This window comes from Acanthochromis polyacanthus, chromosome 4 (assembly GCF_021347895.1).
Source record: "Acanthochromis polyacanthus isolate Apoly-LR-REF ecotype Palm Island chromosome 4, KAUST_Apoly_ChrSc, whole genome shotgun sequence".
Classification (NCBI taxonomy): domain Eukaryota; kingdom Metazoa; phylum Chordata; class Actinopteri; family Pomacentridae; genus Acanthochromis; species Acanthochromis polyacanthus.
In genome coordinates this window covers 43,408,298-43,435,794 of record NC_067116.1, presented here as the reverse complement: position 1 = coordinate 43,435,794, position 27,497 = coordinate 43,408,298, and the positions used below count along the sequence as shown (strand labels likewise).

The following is a 27,497-nucleotide window of genomic DNA, read 5'->3' as shown; positions in this document are numbered from 1 at the left end:
AAAAATTTATACTGTCCATTATATCGGGCATGCTTGAAGTATTACGATCCATTATTAGACATGAAAGTATGCGCGGACTAATTGTGGGGTATTAGGTCATTATGATGCAGCTGTTGGCGAGTTGCTGCATTAGAAATCAGCCCTTCCTTTAGCTGCCTCCTTCAGCTCTCTGCCACCCACTTATCTTCAGAGGGCACTGTCGCTGTAAACAGTGCAGCAGTCAGTATATGCTTAATGTATACTGTAATGCTACATTAACCTCAGCAGTCAGCATTTACCCTCCAGTGTTACAGAGCTTGAGGATATAATATCTTTAGTCCAGTGTTTTGAAATCATTTAATAAAGAGTTTTCATAGATAAGACATGAATATGTCTCAGTAAATTATATCAAGACCACAGATATCTTCATTTCTTTATACAGTAAATATGTATAACATAACATTGATTAATAAGCACAAATTAAGACCAAGTATAGCTTTAGCTTCAAGATAATACACAACCCATATCTGTAGTCTCCTTTATCCAGGTCTCTCTGTAGTACTTTATATTCTGACTGCACTTTACTGCTGTGGGGGGGAACGCTCTGGATGTTTGTGTTTCTTTGAATATGACTTCCGTGTTCCCTCAGAATAGCAGTGGGTGGAATTGTTTTGGTGGAACTTTTGTGCTGTCATTAAAATTGATAACTGAATGAAAATAATAGCTGGGCTACCGTATTACACAATCCGAATCCTGGCAAAACTTGAAACTTCCTAGTTGGTTGCCGTTGTTCCCTGTAGTGAAGTGGATTTGAAAATGATGACACACAAACAGCAGAAGGAGAGGACAAAGCCGCCTGAAATGAGTGGCTCATACCCACAGCTTACATCCGGTGAGTCAGCCACCTAAATCGGCAACGACTTCAGTAATGTTAAGGAAGATGGGTGCTGGACTCCACTGCAGTCGCCCCTTGTCTCTGATCCTGTTTGTAATATTCGTGGACAGGATCTAAAGGCGAAACTAGGGTGAAGATGAGATTTGGAGACTTCTGTTTGTCTATTTTTTGCCGATGATGTGGTCCTGTTAGCTTCTTCAGACAGTGACCTTCAGTATTAGATTCCATGGTTCCTTGCTGGAAACCAGTGAACTCATCCTTCTGGATTGGGGATGAGTTGCTGCCCCAAATGAAGGAATTAATCGTCTTGGGATTTTGTTTGAGTGACAGGAATATGGAGCATTAGGTGAATAGACCATCAGCGGTAATGCAAGTGTTGTACTGAACTGTCATGGTGAAGAAGGAGCTGAGCTGGAAGGCTAAACTCTGGATTTACCAGATGGTCTATGCTGCAACTCTTACTTATGGTCACATCTCTGGTTAGTGATTGAAGGAAGGAGATACAAGAGGCCAAAATGTGTTTCCTCCACAGAGTTGCTAGACTCTGCCTTAGAGATTGGGTGAGGAACTTGAAAATCTGGAGAGAGCTCAGAGTAGAGTCGCTGTCCCCGAAAGGTGCCAGATGAGGTGGTTTGGGTGTCTTCTTTTGGAGGTTCTCTAGGCAACTGGAAAGAGACTCCAGGGCAGACCCTACAACTTTTGAACTCGGTGCATCTCTATAATATACACCCCCTGTCAAAAGTTTTAGGACACTGTCTCATTCAAATAAAGTAGAACCTGTCCTACAACTTCTGACAGGGGGTGTATTTCATCATATGGATGTGATCAGGGCAGGACTCTGATCATACATGTAAAGTTTCAGGCAGATTGGAGCATGTTCAGGGCATTTACACAGCATTTGAAATTTCATGGCGAAGGATCAAAATTCCAGAGGCCGCCACGGACACGCCCTTTGACTTTGGAAAAAGATTTTAATATCTTTGGATCATTAAGGCCTCCTGTATGTACTGGCCCAATTTGAGGTGAATTGGAGTTTCCCCCTAGGAGGAGTTCACTCTAGAAAAAAAATGAAAAATGGGCAAAATCTGACATTCAACGCAAAATAGCTCACTTCCTGTTGGCTTTGGAATGTGGCTGTCACTGACTTTTTTGTTCAGCATGATGTGCTGCATATGTGTACCAAATTTGGTAGATACAACCCCTGTCAAAAGTTGTAGGACAAGTTCTACTTTATTTGAATGAGAAAGTGTCCTAAAACTTTTGACAGAGGGTGAATCTGGCCTGGGAATACCTTGAGATCCTCCAGGAGGAACTAGAAATCAATCTAGACTGTTGCTTTCACACCACAGTGAATATATTAGCAGAAGAATGCTGAGTTTTGAACTGCCAGGCAGGAGGCCTAGAGGAAGACCAAAGAGGAGGTTTATGGATGTAGCGAAAGAAGACATGAAGTTGGTGTGAGAGGAGAGGATGCAGAGGATAGGGTGGGATGGAAGCAGATGATTCACTGTGGTGGTCCCTGAAGGAAAAAGCCCGAAAGAAAAGAAAATGATCAAGTCAACTTATTTTAGCCACGATGAAAACTTCTACAGGCCAGTTCCGTTCTCAAATATCACATTTTAGCATCATTTATAGTCTGGAAGGAGTCCTGAACACATTTTCGTAAATAGTGAAATTTCCTTCAGCTCTTATTTGTTGATCACAGTTGAGAATGATTTACAGTCTAAGAGGAGGACTGAATATTTTTTTAATAGATACTGAACTCTACTTCACCTCTTAGTTGTGCTTTACAGCAGGATAGGACACAACATGGGTGTTTTCTCTGCAATGACACAAAATCTCTAAGTTGACTTTAAATTTGGCGAACCCCCCGCTGAGGTTGCTCTGCAGCGCTCAAGCTGGGAGCAGAGTGAGGAATGATTCGCTTTATTCAGTGATGTACAGGAAAAGCCTCCACAGAAAATAACATTACATGTGAATATCTCCCCAGGCATTCGTCCTCACCAGCTGGGCTTTGTGTGGAAGCTTTAGGGCCGAGTTCACCTGTATTTTCTTCTGCATGCGGTTGGCCGAGCATCTCAATATAGCATCGCATTAGTGAGCTGTGCGTTAATGTGATGCCACGACTTACGTCACAACATGGCGACAGATTGTGTGTACATGAAAAGGCTGCCTCTGAGCAAGAACAGTGTGATCCCATGGTGCTGGAAATATTGCATTGAAATTAAGAGGCTTCACAGGAGAGCAGATTGCAAGTTGAGCCCTCGGGGACTGAAACTTCCTGAATGAGATCCAGAGCTTTATTAGACCCCAGTGAGTGTCACTGGCTCTCTGAGGGAGTACCAGCACTGACGGCACCATCACGGTTACACGTTTTACTCTTACACTGAGGGATACAAATCTGCCAGGGCATTTATTTAACTTTCAAACACGGCATCAAGTGACCTGCAGAGGATAGGGAACCTAAGTGGGCAGCAAATGTGGGAAATCCTGAGTTGTGACTTGTGATCCCAACAAAAAAAAGACAGATTTGTACGGAGGAAGTTCATGCTTACTCGCTGTCAATGGTTGTAGTTGAAATTTTCATGCTAATTTGTCAGTAAAAGTACTAATCGGATCAGATATGGTTGGGAAGTAAGGAAGAAATATCAAGGCTTGATTCTCGTTGGGAGAACAGTTAAAATACACCAGTTTCCGAGAATTAAAGAGACTGTAGCTATAGTTGATGCCACTAAATGCAAGATACATTGGTTGAGATGTTGATTATCCACCGTTGGAAGAACTTTGTCAGTAAAAATTATGTATTATATAGAAACATATTATCTATGAAGTACCAAAGCTAAAAACAATCCCCAAGAATGCATTTGGTTAAACTAAAGAATACAAATCTGCAGTGCCATCCAAGCAGTTTAGCATCCAAACAACATGAAGTGACCTGCAGAGGAGAAGCAAGCAAGTGGGCAGCAAATGAGTGGTGACTTCTGATCTTAGCAAAAAGAGACTGGATCTGTATGGAGGAAGTTCATGCATGTTCATGAAAACTGCAAACGGCTCCCTGTCGGTGGTTGTGGTTGATTTTTTTTTTCCATGGTAATTTCTCAGTAAAAGTACTAATCTGTTAAAGTAAGGAGAATTGTTCAGGCTCAATTCTTGTTGGGAAAACCGTTCATTTACATCAGTTTTGGGGACTTTATGAAATGGCAGGTGGAGAAACTATGGCTGTAGCTAATGTTGATGTCACTAAATGTAGGATATTGGTTTGCTGAGATGTAGATTACCCACCGTGGGAGGACATTTCCTACCAAAGATCATCATGTGTTATATAAAAATACCACTGATCAAGTTCCAAAACTAACAACAATCCCCTAGAAACTCTTTGGTTTAAACTAAAGAATACAAATCTGCAGGGGCATCCAAGCAGTTTAGCATCCAAACACGACATCGAGTGACCTGCAGAGGAGAAGCAACCTAAGTGGGCAGCACATGTGGGAAAGCTTGAGTGGTGACTTTTGATCTTAGCAAAAAGAGACTGGATTCGTATGGGGGAAGTTCATACTCACTCTGACTGATTTTGGTTGATTCTTTTCATGCCAAGTTGTCGGTAAAAGTGCTAATCAGATCAGCTGAAGTAAGGAAGAGGTGTAAAGGCTCAGCTGTTGTTGGGAAAACAGTTAATTTACACCAATTTCAGAGACTTTAAGAAAAGGCAGTCAGACAAAATACTGTAGATGAGACGAAATGCAAGATTTTGTATGGCTGAGTTGTTTGTTCACCGTGAGTAAAAACCATCATGTGTTCTGTAAAAATTCCACCTATCAAGTACCAAAACTAAAAAAAATCATCTTCAAAGGTTTCATAATAAGGTTTGTCATAACACTATCACAGCTGGAGTCGTGGGCAAAGAGGAAGTGAAACTTTAAGGAAGGCGTAAAAAATGGCAAAATGGATTAGAGGTGAAGAAGGCAACGGCTGCTGCAATCTTGATGTCTGAACTGCTGGCAGGAGAAATGGCTCTTAAAATCACTTTTCTGAAGAACGTGTAGCAGAGTTCTCAGTATGGAAGCAGAAGCTGTTTTCAAACACTAACTCGATATCACATGCTGCAAAGTAACACATACGACAAACTTTCTAATTAAACAGACGGTCCAATCAGCCTGATGAGCGCTTTAATGCCAAAACGGAAAATGAAGTGGACGGCATTCATCTGAGTGCAGCTCGGCTAATAAATAACGCACAGCGAAGCCGAGTCTCTTTTGATTAGGCGGCGTGAAATCTGTAGAGCGGACAAAGGGTTGAGGAGAGGTATCCCATTAATGTCAGAGTGTGTTCCAAGGAGAGCTAGAGGGCAACAACAGCTCCCCCACCGCACAGATTTGACTACGGAAGATTTGTCAAAGACAAGTAGCTCCTTATGAAATAATATGCTTCCGACTGCGAGGCTCATGCTTGTCATTTGGCAGAACTGCCTTCTACATCACAGCACGGCAGGATGCTGACATTCACACCATGGAGTGAGTGTGATCAGCTCTCACCCAGGCAGATGAAAAGTGGTTTATATAGAAACTGAGAGGCAGTATCATATGGTTGCACCTGGTGACAGACTATGGTGAGAACTGAGCCGTATTAAACCCAACAACTCTCCGTAACGAGGAGCACTTTGGCTTCCTTTTTGCAATTTAAACATCTTGTTTGCATCAGATATCTTCCAATCACGCTGTATTTGGTCTTTATCCGAATAACAAATAGAGCAAATCTGTTGACTCCTTCACAAAAAACAAAAAACAAAAAAACCCACAACGAAGTTAAAATCGTCAACAGTTGTTCAGGCTTTTGAACCCCCAAGAAGTCGGTTCAAAAGGAAACTTAAGAGCACATGCTGACTCATGCCGTCCCCATCTACTCTGGCCTTGATGAGAGTGGAGGATCATTAAGCTGCTAACAACAGGAGAGGGAAGACAAGAGTGGCTGAGCATATCACCGTCTAACTACCATCATCTCCTCCACAGCCGCTGTAATGCTCTTTGGTGTGATTTTGATTATAAAGCCGGGTTCGCATCGCCACGCATTACTGAGTACATTGAGAACATTGTTATTGATACTGCTGGTATCCACATCTGCTCATCAGGCCTGCAGGCGCTTTGATAGAGTTTTGATTTAAGGCTCCAACAGACATGTAAGTCGCCCCTCTATTTTCTAGAAATGGTGAAATCTTTTAATCTTGCTCGGTTATGTGAGCGTCCCGGCCACTTAAATTGACACAGTCTGCACTTTGTTCTGTTCTCTGGAAGATGGTGATTTCTTTGTTCATTTTTAAAGCCCTCCTTCCACATCCTGCTCCCACATTATCTTCCTACACCAATGAGCCAAATTATGACCGCTCACAGATGAGGTGAATAATGCTGATGAGCTCGTAACAACTGTGAACGTCAATGTCTGGCTTGATTGAGATGGTAACGGTCGGTTCTCGTAGTTGTGGTTTGGATGAAGCAGACATTGGCAGGTTTGGACTTGGAAAAACTTGGACAAAGAACTCGCAGCTTACTGAACTTCATGATACCAGATAAACAGGTCAGTCTTTGAAGTAGAACCTCAGGGAACCTTTAAGGGTTCCTCACCAGCACCAGTATGGAGGAACCTTTTGACTTCAAAACAGAACCCTTCAGAAAGATTTTTCTGGGAATATCTTCTCCTAATACTTCTTCTACTAATACTATGACTAGTACAACTAATACTTTTGTACGACTGCTTCTTCTTCTTCTTCATATACTTCTTCTTTTTTCTACTTTTCTTCTATAACTACTACCTCTTCCTCTAATACTACTTAAAGTCTTTATCTTTCACCACTAATATTAGCACTTTGTCGTCTTCTTCCTCAGCTTCTTCAACTACTTCTTCTACTTCAAAGTCTTCCACTTCTACTACTGCTTTTTTACTCCTACATATTCTTGCACTACTACAGCTACTTCTTCTACTTCTAATACTAATATTTTTCTGCTGCTTTACTTCTACCACTTTTACCACATTCACTTCTTTGTCTTCTACAGCTACTACTACTTCTACTGCATCGTCTTCTACTACTACTTCAATTGTTTTTCTTCCACGACTAATATTCCTACTTGTACGTCTTCTAATTCCTCAGCTTCACTACTTCTTCTACTAGTACTATGACTACTGCTACTTTTTTTCTACTACCTCCTCCTTGTACTACCACTGCTTCCATTTGTTCTGCCTATGATATGACTACTTTTTGTCTACTTCTTTACATCTACCACTTTAACTGCGTCTTTGCCTTCTAAAACTTACAACTACTGCATCTTTTTCTACTATTTCAATTTTTCTTGCACTATTAGCAACTTCTTCATCAGCTTCTTTGACTACTTCTACTACTTTTACTATTCTACTTGACTTTCTCTTCTTCTACTGCTTGTACTTATTCTACTACTACTACTACTTCCACTACCACTATTTCTACTTCTTTCTTCTTCCTAAGCTTTATCAGCTTCTTTTTCTGCTTCTTTTACTACTATGACATATTCTTTTAATAGTATGTCTTGTACTTCTGTTTTCTTCTTGGCTGCCTTCTACTATTAAAACTACTTCTACCTTTGTGTCTACTTCTTTTACTACTGCTTTTTGTGCTTCTCCTACTATTATGGCCTCTTTTAATAGTACTTCTCTTGCTTCTACGTCGGTTTTCTTGTTTGCCTTCCGGTACAATTACAACTACAACCACCTCTGTGTCTTCTTCTTTTACTACTAATTTGTTCTGCTTCTTGTATTTTATCTTCCCAGTTGTAGCAGTAGTTTTTGTATTATTACTACTTTTACATTTAAGCAAATATGGCCCTCAGCATTAGTGTTGAGTCACTTGCACAGGATTTTTAACAGAATGTCAGACAAGATCTAAATTTGCCCCAGAAACAAAATCAGACTTTAAAACTTGTAATTAGTCATATCTGTGCTGTTGTTTAAAAGACCTAACTTAATGCCTAAAACCATGATAAATATTCTCAGTATCCATCTATCCATCTTTCCTTTCTTCCCTCCTTCCTTCCTTCTTCCCTTCTTACTTTCCTTCTTTCTGTCCTTCCTTCCTTCCTTCCTTCCTTCTAACGTTCCTTCTTTCTGTCCTTCTTTCCTTCCTTCCTTCCTTCCTTCCTTCCTTCCTTCCTTCCTTCCTTCCTTCCTTCCTTCTAACTTTCCTTCTTTCTGTCCTTCCTTCCTTCCTTCCTTCCTTCTAACTTTCCTTCTTTCCTTCCTTCCTTCCTTTCTTCTAACTTTCCTTCTTTCTATCCTTCCTTCCTTCTTTCTATCCTTCCTTCTTTCTGTCCTTCCTTCCTTCCTTCCTTCTTTCCTTCCTTCCTTCCTTCCTTCCTTCCTTCTTTCTTTCCTTCCTTCCTTCCTTCCTTCCTTCCTTCCTTCTTCCTTTCCTTCCTTCTTCCCTTCTTACTTTCCTTCTTTCTGTCCTTCCTTCCTTCCTTCCTTCCTTCAAACGAATCTTCCAGGAATCCCTGTTGAGTTAATAAAGGTTCCTCCAGGAAAATCTTCTCCCAGGAACTCAAGCAGGGTTCCTTCAAGCTCTCCTAACTCTGAGTGCCGGAGATATTTCGATGGAACACAAACTATAGCATCATGTTAGACAGACGTAGCTATTACTCTGCCAAAGAACTTGGTGGAGTTATGTGATTGCCATTGGTCTGTCTATCTGTTCATAACATTACTCAAAAACAGATTTGGATGACATTTTCAGGAAAGGTCAGAAATGACACAAGGACCAGCTGATTAGATTTTGCCAGCGATACGGATTATAGTCTGGAACCACGGATTTGTGAAAGATTTATGTATCACTGCGAGATAGCGGCATGGCGTCACTGTAACCATGACAACAAGTGAACACTACGTCAGCTGCCTCCTGATGATTTTGATCCTGCTACAGATCGACCGCTGCGGACTTATCGGGATTTTTCAGTTGGAAATGATTCCAAAAACAATTGATTAAAAATTGTGGGGGTGTTTCTGACTCCCATCAATTCCCGCCGCCCGCTACATATTTAGGTCACGTGATTCGGTATCTGTACATAACATACACATGCAGAACATGCGCCTGTACTCAGTGCGAGGTCACTTTGTTTGTGGGTGCATCTATATTAATAACTGCACTTCTACATAAAATGCTGCATTTCTGACAATGCCATATGGGGGAATGAACAGCCTTGGTGGACTATTGCTTGCTCTGAGTGCTTTTCTAGTTCATCATGTCTTTAGCTCATGTTTCCACTTGTGCCTCCAGGACCAACTCTCCTGGCAGCTTTCACACAACCTTTGATGACCACAAACTGAACATGTCCACAGATGAATTCCTCTACCGAGTTAAGACCAATTTCTATACTTTTAACAAACAAAATCAGTGAAATCAAACTGTATATCAGTCATAACCCCAATAAGCCTCCTTGATTCTATGATCCTTCATTTAGAGGCTCTTTCATTGTGCACTTTGAAGTACAATATTTCCAAACTAAAGCCTCCATCAATCCTTTTAGATGTCATGCCTGCTAGGTTTATGATGAAGGTTTTTATCTGCCTTGGTCCAACTATTTTATTCACTCAGAAGTAACTTTGTCCACTGGCTGTCTTCCACCTGCTTTAACTGCTGATACTAACCTCACCTTGGCCTTTCGAACATTGCACCTACTTCTGAATTACCATTTTTATTGATTGTTGTGAAGGAGGTTGTTTTTTTTTTGTCAGAATATTCATAAGATCGTTGACGGATTTCAGCCGGCTCACCATATAGCACAGAAAGTTCTTCTCCCTGTCTCCTCAAAACTTTATTAATGTCACCATACTGTTTGCAGAATATGCTATAACATTCTGTTTTTATCTAATGTCTAATTGCAGTCTTTGAAAGTTGTTTATCCTGACTCAACTAATGTAGAGCACTTTTTAAAGTTGGTCTTAAATGCTTTATTTCCGTGTTTTAGTTCTTTATGCACCAAGTTTTTGTCATAAACTGACCAGAAATGAATTAAGAAGCACACGTTGACTGGATATAAAGTAGTTTTTAACCTGAAAGAAGGACCACTGTGGGCCTAAGGTGTGTGGTGGAGACGCAGGGGGCAGTATCATCTCACTGATGCAGCCCCCTTCCTGTCCTATAGCTGCTGAATGAGCTCAGCACTGCGTTTTATGTCTGCAGCGTTACTACCTCGTAGTCGTGACTGTCCCTCAGTAGCTGAAAGGTCACAATGAACGCAGATTAAATCTGTGATTTACTGTTGCGGTTCTGTTGCGCGGTAAAAACTAATTTTAGATCTTTGCGACGTGTTGAAAGACAGAAGAAGATGAATATTCCAAGGTTGCAACTAATCTCTAAGAGTAATGTTCTTTCAGTTCTGTAATTTGTAATACCGTCGAGCCTTGACTATATTATTACATTAGTTAGGTTTTTCTCAATAATTAATAATACTGTAGGGTCTCAGCTTTGATGTGTGTTAGTCAGGTAGTTGGATTTTATGGAGTTTTTCCAGGTAAAATCACACTATAAATGACATTATTAGGTCTTTTTAAACTTGTTAGGTTATTTTTGCAATTCAGTAATGATTCCTTCTTGGCTTTAAAAAGAAGAAAACGACTTGAATTTCATATTTTATCTTGTCATCTTGCATGTTGATCTTATTCGCACAAATTTGTTTTCATCATTTGGCAAATTTGACATTCGTTTTTACTTCAAAGCAATTTGCAACTTAATCTTTCTTCAAATAAAGTTATCATTCTTATTATTTTGTTTGATAATCAGATTTTTATTTTAAAATAACAGAAAATAAGCATTTCATGATTTGACATTATTTTTATTATAAAGAACTTTGTTTTTGAAAGGTGCTAGACAAATAGTTATTAACTAACTGATCAGATCTTCTATAAAATAACAAAAAATAATCAAAATTTTATACTTTTTTCATGATTAAAAGCAGCTAATCACCACATCAGATGTAAATTGTCAATCTTCTAGCAGGTGACTAATCGATACAATAATCAAATCTATAATTCTATGCATGATATCAAGTGTACTTTTCACCAAGAGCACTAATAAGTTTGTCTATCTTAATGGATTTAAGAAAAGAGAAACAAATAGGAGAAGAGTGATTTTTAAACTTCAAACTCCACAGGAAGCATGTTCAATATTATATGTTGTGTGTAAAACATCTGAAAGCTTCATTCCTCACGACAAGAAACATCCGAGCTCTTAACACCTCATTTTATTGTCCCAACATTCAAAAGTACAAATAATTCAAACACAACAGTTTTATGAAAAAGAAAAAACAAACATTTACAGCAAGATTTTTATTTTTGTTTCCAGTTTCAGAAATGACCTAAACTAGCAAGGATAACATGAAGTCATTCATCGCAGTAATTGGATTAATAATAAGAATAAGAATACTAAGAATAATAGCAATAATAATCATAATAATCATCATTGATAATTGTTAAGTAATAACATAAGCAGGAGAGAGTAGAGAGAGCCGCGGTCATGGGGCCCCGTGAACATTTTTTCGTCTTTTTTGTCTTTAAAGATTTCATTTTATAGATTTTTCAGATAGTAAACAAACACGTCTCAGGAGGAAAAATGAAAACTGACAAGAAGAGCCTAGTTCCTCTGTTCACCTTCCCTCCTCCACTACTGGCTGCGTTGTTCCTACTGGCAGGCTGCCACTATAAGGCGCTACAGGGGATGGTGTGAGCCATAGGGGTTGGGCATAGAGCGAGGTGACGCAGCCCCATGTTTCAAACACCCTGACATGCACACACACTCGCACACACACTCGCACATTTTGCACAATCGCCCGTGCCACACAAACACACACAGGGAAGCACACACTCGTACACATGTGCCCCAACACTACTGCACTGTATTACACACACACACACACACACACATGGATTCACTCCACGCCGACAAACGTTATGCGGACGACACGCGCACAAAATACATAAACATGCACACGAACATGCACACATCCGCGCGCACACATCACACGTGCACACAGGGTCTAGGCGGAACACAGGCACGCATCGTAAGAGTTCAAAAGTCATACAGTGTAGGAAATTAGTTCACACATCAGAACATTCTACTGGGGTCGTTGCATAATTCAAGCTCCCGACGGCGGCGGGGAGCAAGAAGGGGTCTGGTTGGTCGGTTGGTTGGTTGGTTGGTTGGTTGCCGTTAATGAGAACACGATTGGATGGCGCGGATGACTGTTGGATGACGGTAATGGCGTCGGATGACCCGGCTTGTCAGATGACTGAGGTGTGAGAGAGGAAGAGGATGTACTAATGCGAGCATGCGTCTGAGTGTTTCAAATGCTCTCCACACACCTCCTTCATGTTTTCAAGTCTTAACAACAAACAAAAAAAATCCAATTTCCTTTATATTTATACGTCTGGAACCATTCCCTTACCTTTCACCTTTCAAAATATATAATATATATCATATTAGAGTATATAAAATATAGAATCGGTACAATCCCTTTTTTTATACCTCCAGAGTACTTCTTTAAGTATAGCAACAACTGTTGTAAATAACAGTTGGTGTGCAATGGTAACAATTTCTCATTTTTAAAGATTTGTTGGTATGTCATTTGAAAACATGATGAATATTCTTAAAAATAAGTTCTGACTCTTTAGTGACTTTGACCGATTTAGTCCAGTGCAATGAATGACCCTCTAAGAACATTTTTTTTGTTTTTTTTAATTTATCTGCCCAAGCCTCCAAGAGCTGAATGTTAAATATAAAATGTTCACTGAAAACTGAAAACTATGCTTTCAGACCCACATTTTTGCATAAGGTTTCATCACAAAGCGGTAGTAAGTGGAGGGAGGGTGTGGACGGAGTGGCTTTTTAGAACTACACAAACTTATCACAGGTTATATTGAACCAGAACGACTGTTTATAACATTCTATTAAGACTAAACTTTATTGAAAAAGATCTAAAGATTTCATTTTAACAAGACAAGAAAAAAGCAATAGCAAATTTAACTATTAACTAGGTTATGCATAGCGAGTAACTGTTTCTAGTAATAAGGGAAGAGCGTCCCCCAACCCTCCAGACATTTTTTTCAGTTTTCTTGACTTTTAGATTTTTTTATATTGTAATTTTGATATATTGGTACAAAGCACAAACGTACTAAAAGTTCTCTCAGTGCAGTGGACTACTGGAAGAGCCTCTCCACTAGTCGCTTTGTTCCCTTTTGCTCAGAAACGCCCCCCTCCCTGTACCAGAATCACGCAAATACACAGACAATGAAACAAATAAATACATAAATTACACAGATTTAAATTAATCAATCAATAAATATAGAATAAATAGAAATAAATAGAAAAATAAATAGTTTAAAAAATAGGATAAGTAAAGAAAACCGTCAAACAAATACAGTTATATTCTAAGCTTTTGTTCGGTTTCTTTTGCCGCGGTAGTTAAACTCAAAAGTTAATCCAATTTTTTTTTTCTCCACAAGCAACATGACAACAATTGAACAGTTTCCTCACAAGTTTTTCTAAGTAACTGAACCACCACTTCATAATAAATTGTCATATGAAAAAGACAAGCTCAAACAAAAGAACAGTGACAACTCAGATAGTACAGTAGATATCGTAAAACAAATGTAGACTATATATATATTTATATATATCATCTATTTGTACACAGCAAATAAAGACACAGTTGTCATAGATCCTTTTTAAGGAAACAAATATCTAGACTAACGGAACTAGCTAATCATCATTAAGTTTTTGACAAACGTTTCACGCTCAGCAAGTAACCTAAAAAGTCAGCAAGCCAAACAAACGAACGAAATCCAAAAAAAATACAAAATGAAAAGTTTTGTTCAGTGATTCTTACAAGGCCCAAAAAATTCATTAAATCTGGTTGTTCAGCAAAGAAATAGTCTCACCAGACTCCTGGGCCGACATTAAACGAATATTAAACAAAGAACAGCAGCTCAATTCAATGCCAACATCGAAGTATTTTTTTCTTTAAACAACACATAGAACAACAAACTTGGATATTTAAGATATGTGAATAATGTAGTATAGCACCTACTGTTGATCGCTAAAAGGAAGTTCTTTTCAAATGTAAGTTTCACAAACGCAGAGCGAAGAAAATGATATAGATAATGTGTAGTATGCTCTCTAAATGGATAGATGTGTATATATCTAGTTACTGATATCCCATATTGACGGATGACGAAGAAAACAAGAAAACAAGTGGACAAAAGGGTCTTCTTGCTTTGGGCTCTGGACTTAATAAGGATGGTTAGGCCTCGGAAAAAGACCCCTCTCCCTTCCCTTTTGGGTATCGCTGTTGAATAATTACGCACTAGTACACATGTGAAAAATTACCAAAATCACCTGCCTCAAGTTTGCATCCCTTTTCACAAAACCTTCCGTCTACAAAATCGCTTCACCGACTTGGAATTCCCCCCAGAAAACGAGCAAACCTCTGATCCGATAAGGTACCACGGCAGAACGACAAAGACAAGGTGGTGCCCCCTCCCGCCCACCCCCGCCCCCCCTAGTTAGCCAGTCAAAATATTTTTCTCTTTTTTTTTCTTCAAATCCAGATTCTTGTAAAAATTCTTCAATAATTATTATTTTAATTATCATTTATAAAAATAGATCTTCTTTCTATTTATTTTTATCTTTTTTTTCTAAACGTGTATTTTTTTTTTTCCAAGCAAAGAGATCTTCTCTTTGGCAACAGTGTTATTTTTTTTTTCTTAAATTACTGAACGTGTCATCAGGAAAGCTAACCCATCCCCTCCCTCGCCCCATCTCCCTGAAACCCCAAGTGAGGAAAGACATTATGTTTTGTTCGCGATACAAAACAAAAACAATGTTAGAAATTCATTTTTTTTCTACATCAGTTACCGGGAACTCCGCGGAGATCCCGCCTAGAATCGATAAGGGGGAAGTTTTTTTTTAAATTACACACTAAAAATGAATGAATGGTTCACTAATTTAAAAAAGAGCCCCCTCCCTTTCACTGACAGGGAGGTATATAATACTAACGACAGTGGATCCGGATTTACAAAAGAAAAACAAATCCTGAATCAAGACAGAGAAAAGGCTCCAATCTAAAAAGGACATTCTCTTCTCTGAAATAAGGGGGGTACAGGGATTTGCTACTGTTTACACAGAAGAGAAAAATCATTTTAACAACCACAACAAACAGAATATACAACAAAGAGAAGCCTGCATTATCACAGGAGCTTCCAAAAACTCGTGAACATTTTCATCATTTCATTTTTGTAATACTTAGGCAACATTGGCTTATAGGTCCAAAGTTATAATATAAGCCATTTCTAGTTCAATTTGTTTGATGGTTTGTTGGTTGCTTTGTGTTCCGGTCGGAGTTTTGCTGTGTTGGATGGCTGTAGTTGGGTGGTGGTGGTGGTGACTGAAGGGGCTAAAAGGGTGGGTTGGGGGAGGGGACGGGTGGAGGGGGTAGGAGGGTGAGGGTCGGGGGTGGAGGGGAGGGAATTTTGGGAGCAGACAAAGTCGCGGGGCAACTGCTTCTACCTGTCAGAGTTCAGGACTTGTGTGTCTTGTTAGTCTTGAAGGAGACTTGCAAGACGCGGTCGCCCAACCTGTAGCCGTTGAGGCTGGCGATGGCCATGGCCGCCTCGTCGTAATTCGTCATGGTGACGAAGCCGAAGCCTTTGCACTTGTTGGTGTTGAAGTCACGGATCACCTTGACGTTGTTGACGGCGCCGAACGGCCCGAACAGCTGCCAGAGCACGCTCTCATCCGAATCCGGGGACAGGTTGTACACAAAGATGCACCAACCGGTACCCGTGTGCCCGGGGATGTTCATGCCCACCAGGCTGGTCATGCTGTCGATGGTGATGGGGGAGAACCTGATGGGGGAAGAGGAAACAGAGAGAAGATGGCAAGCGTTAAGTTGCATAAAATGAAAAGGTTTCTGCATGTGGTTTCAATGAAATGGCCAAAAACCTGTGAAAAGCTCCATCTCCTTCCAGCTCAAACAGCTCCTCTGCATGACACGCTACCATCTACAGCCACATCTACACATCAAACCACAAAAACGCTGATCTCCAACCCAAACCACACCTTTTCAGAGGGATCGGTGCATATGTATGTCGGTGTCTGAATGCACGTGTGCAACTAAATCCGCCCATTTCTGAAAGGTTGAATGACGCCGCCGCCGAGCTCCGTTTCTGCTGAAGGAGCCGCAGACGAAGGTTCTGTCTTTGTGCCCTCGAGTGGCTCCTTTAGGTGCCTAAATTGCAGGAAGTTGTTGAATTAAAACCCCTTGCTAGAAATTCATCAAAGATCATGCAGCAGCCTGCTAAATCTGTTCTCGTGCGCCTCATAATCTTCTTCTTTTTCTTGTGATGCAAGAGATTTGAATCCTCAGTTGACTTCACTTAATTGCCTTTCCGCTCAAAGGAAAGGGAAAGGAGGGGGGGAAAAATACCCCCACTTTTAAATAAAAGGTAAATGAGATAAAAAGGTTCATTTCTTATGCCACCTCTCTCCAGGAAAACGACTATAGGCATTATTGGGAGTGCTTTAATTGAGATTTCCGCTTTGCTGCAGCTGTCTTAGAGGAGGCTGCTTTCTTAAGGAAAAGGAGGGAGGGAAGAGGGAGCAAACTAAATGGAAAATGGAAGCACTTTACAGCCCAGTGGCATTAAGGTACAGAGTGTATTCCTCCCTCTCCTCCTCCCCCACCCCCTCCTGCAGGGTGTTCTATTCCAGAGCTCCTGGCACTGATCGATAGCGCTGCTCGGGGCCCCCAGACTTCTCTCTCCAGCGGCTGGTCGGCAATCACTGCGACCTTCCTGCGTGACTTTGGTCATGCAGAGTCTGCTGCTGGCCTTTGTGGTGGCTGTGAATGCTAATACGAGCGCCGAGGGTGGTGGGCTTATTGACTGTACGGACTCCTTGCACTGATTAAACGTGCTAACTGTTGTAGCTGCACCAGATAAACAGATGATCTTAGTATCTATCTGTATGATTAGGATTAACTACATTATAAATCTTCTGGTTTTTAATGCCATCATAGCACTACTGCCAACCGTATCACAATAGCCCTCCAATTACATGGCCTCTCTGCCTTGTTAAGGTGATTTTAATATTTTCTCCAGCACCCAGCAGGTGGAATCTAACAGGCCTTTTCACGTCGAGGCCTCGTCTGACACGCTCGGCCACTTCCAGGCCTCTCCTGCTGGGTCTGAAAGAGCTCGTGGTGTTTTTTGAGTAAAAAGCTGCAGAGTGTGAGGTTGTTGGGGGGGGTTCTGGACGCTGACTATCACCACCGCTGTGCCGACGTGGAAACGAGAGTGTGTGTGTAAACGCACCCATCAGAGCGGGACCAAACACTAAACAGTGTTAGAGACGAGACCAGGGGTTGCATAGCAACAGTGTAGCTGACCAGATATCTATTCTGTCCTTTTCTGAAGCTAAACCATTTCCAACTCTTAACACTTCTCTACTTTCCTTTCATATAATAACCTCAGATCAGAGGAAAACACTTCTAACTTGATGACATGCTCTGCAATCAGGGCGGCTGAATCAGACACTATTTCCACCTTTTGTGAAATTATGTAAAGATTGAGTGCAAAGTGCTCACAGGGTTAAACCTGCGAACGCCACAACGCATCGCTATCACACTCGTGGATTGTGCATTTGACAGAATTACGGATTTTTAGTGGAACTTGCTAAAAGAGAACATTTCTCTGGAGCTGAAACTTTGGTGCAGTTTGAGTTGCTAAGCTGACTGACTGATGAGGCCCCCCGAGCTTACAACATGCAAGATGCCACCGTCAGCACATGAAACATCTATCACCACAGTGGCTGCTGCTCTGGGTTATGCAACACCTACGGTAGCGAGAAAAGCAAAAAAAATGAAACATGGAGGCAAAAAGGAAGGAATTCGAGCAGAGCAGTGCCGAGCAAAGCTGGAGCTGTCTGCAGTGAAACAGCGATTCCTGTTTCCAGCAGGGATCCAGGTTCATCCAGCCTTATCTCGAGCTAAACGCTTCCTAATCTCCACTAAGGAATTAAGGATATACAACTTTGTCGTAGCTTACAGTGTACAGATTCACAGCACGCATATTAAATGTAGAAAATGTTTAATTCCAATGATTAAATGAGGGGAAATTTCCATAAAATCCAAGTGAGAAATTCCAAATTTTAAGACACTGTCCCCACCCAAGCTATAGCTGCACAACGACAAGGCAGGAGAACCTGAATCCGGTAGAAAAAAACATAACACACACCTAGAAATAAGGAGTTTTACATCAGAGAACAAAATCCGTTCAGTACACAGAAACAACCCAAAAACAATCCAAACGACACCAGCACTTGTCATAATCAAAACAAAGCAAATTCATCACCACTGAAAACAAAGACTGATTGTTTTCTGTTCTGTTCCACCTCTAAGTGGTTGGGAGGGTTTTAAAGGCAACTCAAGCTGACGAGAAGAGAAAGAAAGAAGTAAACCAATAACAAGAAACCAAACAAATCAAAGAACCAAAAATGCAGCTGACCTTGAACGAATTGTCAAACGCAAAGTGACTGCAAAAATACAAGGAAACGTAAACTAAAAAAAGAACCAAAAAAAAGGATATTGAAAAATCATTGAGTCAACATGGACATCTGGCATTGGGTGAAGTTTTTAATTACCTCTTTACGCCATAGGCCATATTAAGCAAATTGTCCAGCCTGTAAAGAGAAGGAGGGTTCTGGGGTTAATGGTGGGCAGATGGTCGACTCACTCAATGGAACTAATGTTAAGTCCCTGTAGGAACTGCATGGTCCTCCTCACTCAAGAACAAACAAACCCATCTATAGTTGGTCCATTACACTGAGGAGCCCCACCAGGAGAAAAGAAAAGGCTACCATCGGTAAATGAAGCTACAGTACGATCAGTATGGTCTGCACTCGCTCGGTTCGGCCGCCGAGCAGCTTTGTGCTGCAGCGTCGCCTCTCTAGAACCGGAGCGGAGTGTTGACTGGCACATTGACATTACTGTAGGTTGCGACCGTTTCATACAAGACTACAGCAGTGGACTGGTCACAGTTCAGTATTACAGTTAGATACGGAGCGCTAATGGCAGGTGAAGCGTAGCATTGCGCCCGGCTATACCAAGACGACAGCCTCAGCCGCAATGCTACAGATCATCGTCTTATGCGGGAAATTGCATGTGGGTATCCATACAATTTAGGGTTCATCAGGATGGAGGGTAAATGAAAATTTCTTGCCGTTAATCTATTTTTTTTTCTTCTTTTTTTGTAACTGGTGTTAACTCGGTGAGAGAACACCTGAGATGAAATGATCCAGAGTTCTGTCAGTGTAATGGTTCGGCGTTTGAATGATGGTGAGTGAGAGAGAGGTGATGATGATTCTCTACCAGCAACAACAAAAGAACACAACCGGATGTTAAACTACCCATGAAATGCGAGTCTGGTGGTTCGGAGGTCAACCTGTTAAGTGCTAACAGATCAGGTGGAATGGTGTGAGTCGCAGGGTGTCCTCTGTCTGAAAGGGTTTAAGGCTTTTTTTTTTAAGAGAAGATGTTCTGGTTTTTTAAATGATTCCAGCCATTGCAGTCAGCCAGTGTGTCTGTGTGCAGAAACCTGTGGGCTGCATGAAATCTTGGCCCTCTTGGATGGATGCATTCTGCTTGGTGACTCAATGACCTTCATTCCTCACTTGCTCGGCCTGTCTCATGTCTTATTAACTCCTCTGGCCTAATGGACAGGGGCCACGGCTTATTGAGCAACAGCTGGCCGGTGACGCCTCGTTCCTCTTGAAAACACGACAAACTCTCTGACTTTGACTCGACTGTCAGGGTTGTTGCTCCTTTGTCTCTTTCAGTCAACAAGCACTTGCTTTCTTGCACAAACATGCACACTTTGACACACGTTTTATTCAGGATTTGCCAAAATATGTAATTAAAATGTTGTGTAAAAAGTTATTGTGAAGAGTCAGTAACCTTTGATTAAATGCTAGGTTGCAAGATAAAAATTAATTTATTGATTTAGATAGACCTTTAAAGTTGAAAACTTCCTTTTGATGCTTTGTCCTCAACATCATAATGTTGGTAATTACACCAACTCAACATTGTGCTTAAATTAAACTTAAATTTCTATGTCAATTGATTTAAAACAAAACTAAAGTTAAAACAAATTCAAGTTCAGGATTTCAAGCCGAAATAAAACTTATTAAAATACACAAGTTTTGCTCAGGATTCGGGAAAATGTTTAATTAAAATGTTGTTTAAAAAATTATTTTAACGAGTCACCAACCTTTGATTAAATGCAAGGTTGCAAGATAAAAATTCTAATTTATTGACCTAGATAAACCTTTAAAGTTGCACTATTCTTTTTGATTATTTGTCCTCAACATAATAATGTTGGTAATTATACCTACTCAATATTGCCTGTAAATTCAACTTAAATTTCTATGTTGATTGATTTAAAACTAAAGTTGCAACAAATTTAAGTTCGGTAATTCAAGCCCTTCAAAACTTCTTTTTATGCTACCACTGATTGAGAAAATGGGTAAATTAAAACATTACTGATTGTCGAGGAAACACTAATTCCCCTAACTTGATATATTTAATTGGCTGAACATAATTTCATTATGTTCAACCAACTAACAATATCAAGGTAGTTGGTTGGTGATAATTTCTTTAGAAGTTGTTCGAACTCAGACTGATGCAAACTGTTGCATGCATTGTTTTTGTTGAGTCTAACCAGGAGTTTCCAGAGATTAACTTTAAATACACACAACTTGATTATCGTTCATTTGCAGGTAAAGGAGCAATGTTGCAGGCTTTCAATAACTAAATGGTTTAATAATAATGATAATAATAAGAGGCATCATTGTAAAGCTATTTGTATTAATCATTTTAAATTAGCTGTACATTTCCAGTTCAGATAACAGATCAAGGTAATCAATTTAACACCTGGATGCAAGATAATTGTAGTTAAACACCTTTCAAATTGGAAATCCTACAGAATAAGAGTCACGTTTTCAAATATTCATCCAGCACTGACTGACAAGTTGCTTTACATCGAGCCATTTTAAGATCCAAATGCCTAAGATGTGTTTAAATGTTGTAAACAGTCATATTCTGCTGACCCACATTGAAATCCCACATTGCAGGAAATTTACATAACTTTTTAAACATCTACTTTTATCTGCTTTTAGCGTTTGTCTGCATTGTAGCACTTTCCTCGCTTAGAATTAACAAACGAGTACAAGAGCAGCCCTAAAACAAAGAACAACAGTGGGAGAAAAGGATATACGGAATCATTAAAACGGTAATTAGCCCATTACGTGGGAAGGGAACAAGCAGTCTGCTTTGTGGGTAAATGAGTCAATTGGAGAGGAAGCTCAGAGGAGAGCAGCTCCAGGCCTGAGAGCATGAAGACATCTGCTGGCCGCCGGGCCGCTGGGCCACAACAAAACAACCTGCTGCTAACACCGTCTCCGCCTCGCCGTCTCTCTGACACATGTACGGACGCACACGGATGCAGGCCTACCACGCAAACACACCGCCAGCTTTTCACGCTGCCTCTCCAAGCTCCACACAAACAATAGGGCTTTTGTGCTTTCTGTCAATGCATGTTAATGGAGGAATGGGTGTTTTTTTTTGTCTTTTCTTTTTTGAAACAAACAAACAAAAAAAAAAATCTGTTCAATTAAAATTGGCTCCTGCCCTGGATATAATAGGGCTAATTTGCTAATTAGTACCATTAGTTAACGACAGAGGATCGGAAACAAGCCGGGATCTCGGGCTCGCTGCATTGTGCTTGAATCGATTATGTTTGTTGTCTTGGAGAGGGACCATACAGGCACATTATAGGCTAACCTGTGCTGCAGACGTCACAGCATGGATGTCATTGTAATTGCAGCAGGGTTGTATTGTACTCTGACCAGACTGATTCTAAACTTGGGTCTTACAAGCAGCAGCACATATTGTATGTATTGTTAATCTCTGCTATGCATTTACTGTATCTTTACCTTAAATTTGTCAATAAAACAAGACTGAAAGCAGCGTTGCATTCAGAAAAGACGGCTTTTGCATATTTACTTATATGTTTTAGTTCTATAAAAGAAAGGAAATTGTGCACAGGAAGTACCTCAGTAACTTCTTGAGCGTCTGACAGGTTTTATTTTCAGCATCAGTTTCATTTTATAGCATGTCTTTACTGTACTCCGACCTGAAATTTCAATTTGTGTCATAAGATGAACAGACCAGACAATAGATGATAAAATGCAGTGTTACAATCAGAAAAGAGTGCTGCTTGCAGATTTAGCTCAGAATAAATAGGGAAACTGTGCACATGAAGCACATTTCTAACTTCTAAAGTGTCTCATAGATTATATATAGATTGCATACATACGACTGATTCATAGAAATATATATATCTTGACTCTAAATTTCAATTAGTGTCCTGGAGATTAAGGGAACAGACAGGATGACTAAATGCAATCAGAAAACGGTGTTTTGCAGATTTAGATGTGGGGAAAAAAAGAGAAACTGTGCACATGAAACACAATTTAACTTCAAAATAGTCTAATAGATTTCATTTCTAGCACAAATTTTCTTGTTTTCCAGGCATCTATATGACTTTAAAGCATAGTGATGAATGTAATTTGACCTTAAATTTCAGTTAGTGTCATAAAGACACAAAAAGAACACACAAAAGATGACTGAAATGCAGTATTAGAAGCAGAGAAGAGGGCTTCTTGCAGATTTAGTCGAGGGAAACTGTGCACATGAAGCACATTTATAACTTCAAGAGTGTATAATAGATTTTATTTTTTGCACTAATTTCATTTTTAGAATATACATATCTGTATTTTGACCTTCACTCATTTTTTGGTTGTCAGAGACGTGCAAAGAATAGACAATGCAGTGTTGTATTCAGAAAAGAGTACTTTTTGCAGATTTAGTTAGGAATAAAAAGGGAAACTGAGCACATTTATAACCTCAAGTGTCGAATTGATTTTCTTTTTAGCACCAATCTCATTTTATTTAAAGCATATATACAACTTTAAAGCATACTAATATTCATATCTTGACCTAAAATTTCAATTTGTGTCACAAGGAGATGAATAAAATGGACAATTGATGACTAAACAGTGCTGTAAACTGCACACAAAGCACAAATATAGTATCTAATGGATTCTATTTTTTAGGAGTAATTTCAGTTCATTCAAGTATATATTTAACTTGATGCATACTATTGTACATCTTGACCTTAAATTTCAGTTTTTGTCATGAAGAGATAAAAAGAACAGACAATAGACGACTAAATGCAGCGTTACAATCACAAGACTGATTTTTGCCATTTTATTTTTGGCACTAATTTGATTTTCTGACATGCATATACCGCAACTCGCCCTTAAATTTAAATCTTTTGTTAAGAGATGAGCAGAACATAGAAAAGATGACTTAAATGCAGTGTTGCATTTTGAAGAGAGTGCTTTTTGCAGATTTGGTTAAGGGAAAAAAAAAAGGGAAACTGTGCACATGAAGCACATTTCTAACTTCTAAAGTGTGGAGGTTTTTAGCGAAGGGCTCGGGAGCAGAGAGCAGGAGCACAGGGACGCAGTGAGGAAGTGTCCTGTGGTTGTGAGTTGTGATGAGAAGCGACAGCTCTCCTGCGGAGCCTGTAAATTGGCTTGGCGTATCACAGACACACAGCCACGCTACATCGCTCAGGTGTCACACCAGGGAAGCCGCTCCAGAAGAAAAATACCTTCCAAGCTCTGACTTTGATGGAGAATAAACAGCACGACCGGCTTAGTGTTATTGAAAGAGAGGGGAAATTGTATAAGCACATATTCTGTCTGCGGCTCTGAAACGTTGCTGTCGGATCTGATGATAGAGTGCAGGATGCAATCACCTGTTTCTGTCTCGCTTTTGGGTAGTTGAGGTGAAAGGTAACATGAGTGGAAGGAGTAATCCCTAAATGTCTGTAGGTGTCATAAAAAGGGCTGTTTGTGTCATTAGTGGGTGACATAAAATGACTGAGGAGGATGCCATATATACAGCATGTGAAGTATTTACTGTATATATAAAGTTTAGTGATGGTTTGGAGTGAAAGTTACAGACCTGAGCAAAAAAAAAAACTTTGTATGCATTGATTTAATGAAAATAAAACAATTCAAAGTCAAATCTTTTAGTAATTTTGGTAGAATTTGCTTTAATTTGACTTCATGCAGGATTTGCAGTATATAAAGTCTGTGAAGGCCAAACATTCTGGTTCAGAATTAAGGATGCAAAGTGTGCAAGTTAAAATTTAGTTTGATTAAAAATTAGTCTATATCCCCCAATCCATGTTTTTTTTTTTGTTTTTTTTCCCCCAGGCCTCACAAGGAATAATTCTGGGAAGCATCGGCGTGATGGCAGCATGATGAAATGAGGGGAAATACGTAGTTGTGAACGACAGAACCCCACAGTCTCTTATGAACAGCTCCTCTCTGATCTGGGTGGACCCACACAGGGCGCTCGCTGATTTCGAGACACCTGCACCAGGTGCAGAGCTCGCACCTGTTGTTCAAACGCAGGACGTACTTGCCAAAAAAATGATTGTTCACAGGAGAAAAGGTGCATCGCTGTTGTTCCGTACACACTGCGATGACTCATGCTCTCCCTGTGTGGGCGTTACATCCTCTGTTCGAACAATCTATAAATTGCATTTGGTGCAAATGTTTTCCAAATCAGGCCGCTAGTTTAGAGCAGACATGTTTCCTTGATTGGATGCATTTATTGTCACGTTGACGAAGAATAATTGCTGTGAAGTTTGAGGCTGACGTCAGTATTTTTTTACCCACTAGACATTAAATTTCAGTTTCACAATATAATATGCATGAACTGCTACTGTTTGACAAGTTTTCTAGTGAATACACATGACTTGCTTTCCCATACAAGTTGAACACATTAACTTAGAGATTCCCAAACTGCAGGGGAAGGGATTCAGATCTTCCTGTTGATCATAATAGTGCAATTTGGGTAGATTATAATGTCTCTGGAGAAGAGGTGAGAAGGAGGAGGAGCCACTGGTTCTAAGTAAAGTAAAACAGTACCATTGATTTAGATCACTTTTATTTTATTTGTGAGGAACTGTGTGTTTACATGGACTTGACTATCCCAGTTCTGATTGGATTTTACACTTTTGTGCACGTAAGCATATTCCAATTTCAGAAACTTGAATCCCAGCTTTGAGAAACCTAATTATGCTAGCTGCTTTTACAACTGGGATACAGTTGCATGTTAGGATATCCTGCTTGACCTTTTTTTTTTTAAAGTAATCATTACGAATCGAAGTCTTCTGATTCTTTGTTTAGGTGTGCTATCACATAGATTTTCCTAAGGAAACGCAACAGTTATAAGTGCTGGTCAGAGGTCATTAGCCGTCGCCTGTTAGTCTTTGTCATGGTGCCCACTGCTAGCTAAATCCCCACAATGCTCTCTGCTAGCCAACATGAAGTGCTTCCAGTCTGAGTAATGCCTCCTCTGGTCGCTACAGTATTAAACAGTAAGAGGCGCCCCCTCTGAAACAACCAGGTACTACAGCTAATCAACATGTTCTGGCATGCGTGTGGAGAATAAAGGTTTTCATCTTATTTTGGAGCTTATGGAGTCATTGTACATGCTACCTTCTAACGCTACATTTCGGACAGTGTTCTACTGGAGCGATAGAACCACACAAACCTCCTCCTGGATTGGTACCATGTTTCCTTGATAAATCTTTTTTTTTCTGACTGAGATTCTGTGAACCTCCAACTGACTGGAAACCAAGCGATATTCCCCACAACCGCATCAGTCCTCAGTAATGGAACTATCATGTGCGCTGTTGTTTCCAGTGGTCTCATGAGCGGAAACTGTGTCACCCAGTCAGAAAAATGCTAATTTTCTCTACTCTCTGGGTCACTGCACTCCATCATTGTGACCCTCTCGCATCAGTCTCAGCTGTGCATCTTCATCCTTGTCCTACTCTGGGGCAGAGACACCAGTCAGAGTGAAATACATGTCTAGTATTTCTTGGTGGATACGCCGAATCTGTGACACATTTAATAGTGCTAAGCTTGCTATAAGCCAAAGTGGCTTCATTTTCAATATCTCCAGTCAAATTAAGCGAACAGAAATGTCAAGATTGCTTTGGCGGTTTGTGTTGTAAACGTCACAGTAAGCAGTTATCAGTAACAGGGATACTGGTATTCATCATCAGACCATATTTCACTGTGCCATATTCCAAATATGATCACAACTGGGATACTGGTGCACATGTAAACACAATCCAGACATGGTTAGTAATTATGAGTCGCTATGAAGAATTCAGAACATTTCCTTGCAGCATTTAGGAACAAAACATGCCACAAAGGCGACTGAATGCTTCCAGTTGTTCCAAGAAACCAACAATCCGGATGTGAATTTCGTCATTTGAGCTGCTGTCTGGAATGCTGATTGTCTGAAATGCACAATACGTAGCTGCACTGAGAGCACTTTCAACAAAATGCAGTTTGGAACTCGCAATTACCTTCTCACCTTTTGTTTTTATGCACATCGGCTTGGATCTTTTGGCTTTTATTCTAAAAAAGTGTATTTCTAATGCAATTTTTTTGTACTAGCGTCCTTAAGAGCTGCAGGAGTGAGTCATTTGACTTCGTCTCTGGGAAATTGAGACAGACTTTTACTTTGAGAACCAGGGGCACCTGAAATAGCTCCTCACTTCACAACTTTATGACAAATGAAGCCGCTCAAATGGGCTTTTCAGTGACAGCTTAATGTCACCAAAGCTGCTTTTAAAGCTACTGAACAGTGGACCAGCCACTTCATATTAAGAGTTTTGGTGGGCTCGCCAAAAATAATAAGGTTTGGAAACTCTGCATCATACACACCTTTACAATCCTATGTCCTCACATAAATGTCTACGTTGTTTGAAGAGCTTCCCACCCCATCCTGGCTGCTTTCTGCCCCCCCTCCACCTCCACGACCTCTTGCATGCCGTGCCCCGGTACTCACCTAAACCTCTGGGCCTGGTGGTGCAGGGGCCCGGGGTATCGGCGGTTGGGGGACTGGTAGAGTTGCGACAGAAGGGCTTGGCTGGTCTTCTGACTGGGGTTGTTGGCAAACTTGACCGTGATGGGCTCGGCGGCACCTGAAGGCTTCTGGCCATTCAGGCCCTTGATGGCCTCCTCAGCCTCTATCCTCTTATCAAAGCGGATGAAGCCAACACCTCGGGAGCCACCTGCGGGGCCAGCAGATCACAAACAGACAGGGGCCCCTTTTACTTCACAGGTTCTAAACACAACTTTCATTTATGCTCATACTGTGTGTGTGTGTGTGTGTGTGTGTGTGTGTGCGGGTGCAAACGCTGCTTCCTGAAGTGGAATTTATGCTTCTGCACATGACCAAAAACTGAAAAAACTCTTAATCGGGAATCCCTACGTGTTGATTTACGTGAATTAAAGGTGATAATGTGCTTCACAATGTAAAAAAAGACACAGAAGAGCTCAACACAGCGTGATAAAAATATGAATTGTGGAGTAAAATAAATCGTTCTCTGTCAAAGATAT

At 40.4% G+C, this 27,497-nt stretch overlaps 1 protein-coding gene across 9 annotated transcripts in view; it reads right to left on the bottom strand.

The window, feature by feature from the left end:
- Positions 1-11,115: 11,115 nt before the first annotated feature.
- The window catches only part of elavl4 (ELAV like neuron-specific RNA binding protein 4), a 99,667-nt gene continuing 83,285 nt past the window's right edge, over positions 11,116-27,497 (bottom strand). For 6 of the 9 annotated variants that reach the window (XM_051947375.1, XM_051947372.1, XM_051947371.1 and 3 more), the window contains 3 exons: positions 26,944-27,179; positions 18,582-18,620; positions 11,116-15,787 (listed from right to left, as the gene is read on the bottom strand). In XM_051947375.1, coding sequence (XP_051803335.1) covers positions 15,460-15,787; positions 18,582-18,620; positions 26,944-27,179 — 603 coding nt within the window. In that variant the 3' untranslated portion in view covers positions 11,116-15,459. The remainder of the gene's footprint in view (positions 15,788-18,581; positions 18,621-26,943; positions 27,180-27,497) is intronic. The other 3 variants (XM_022199574.2, XM_051947370.1, XM_022199576.2) reach the window with 3 other exon arrangements.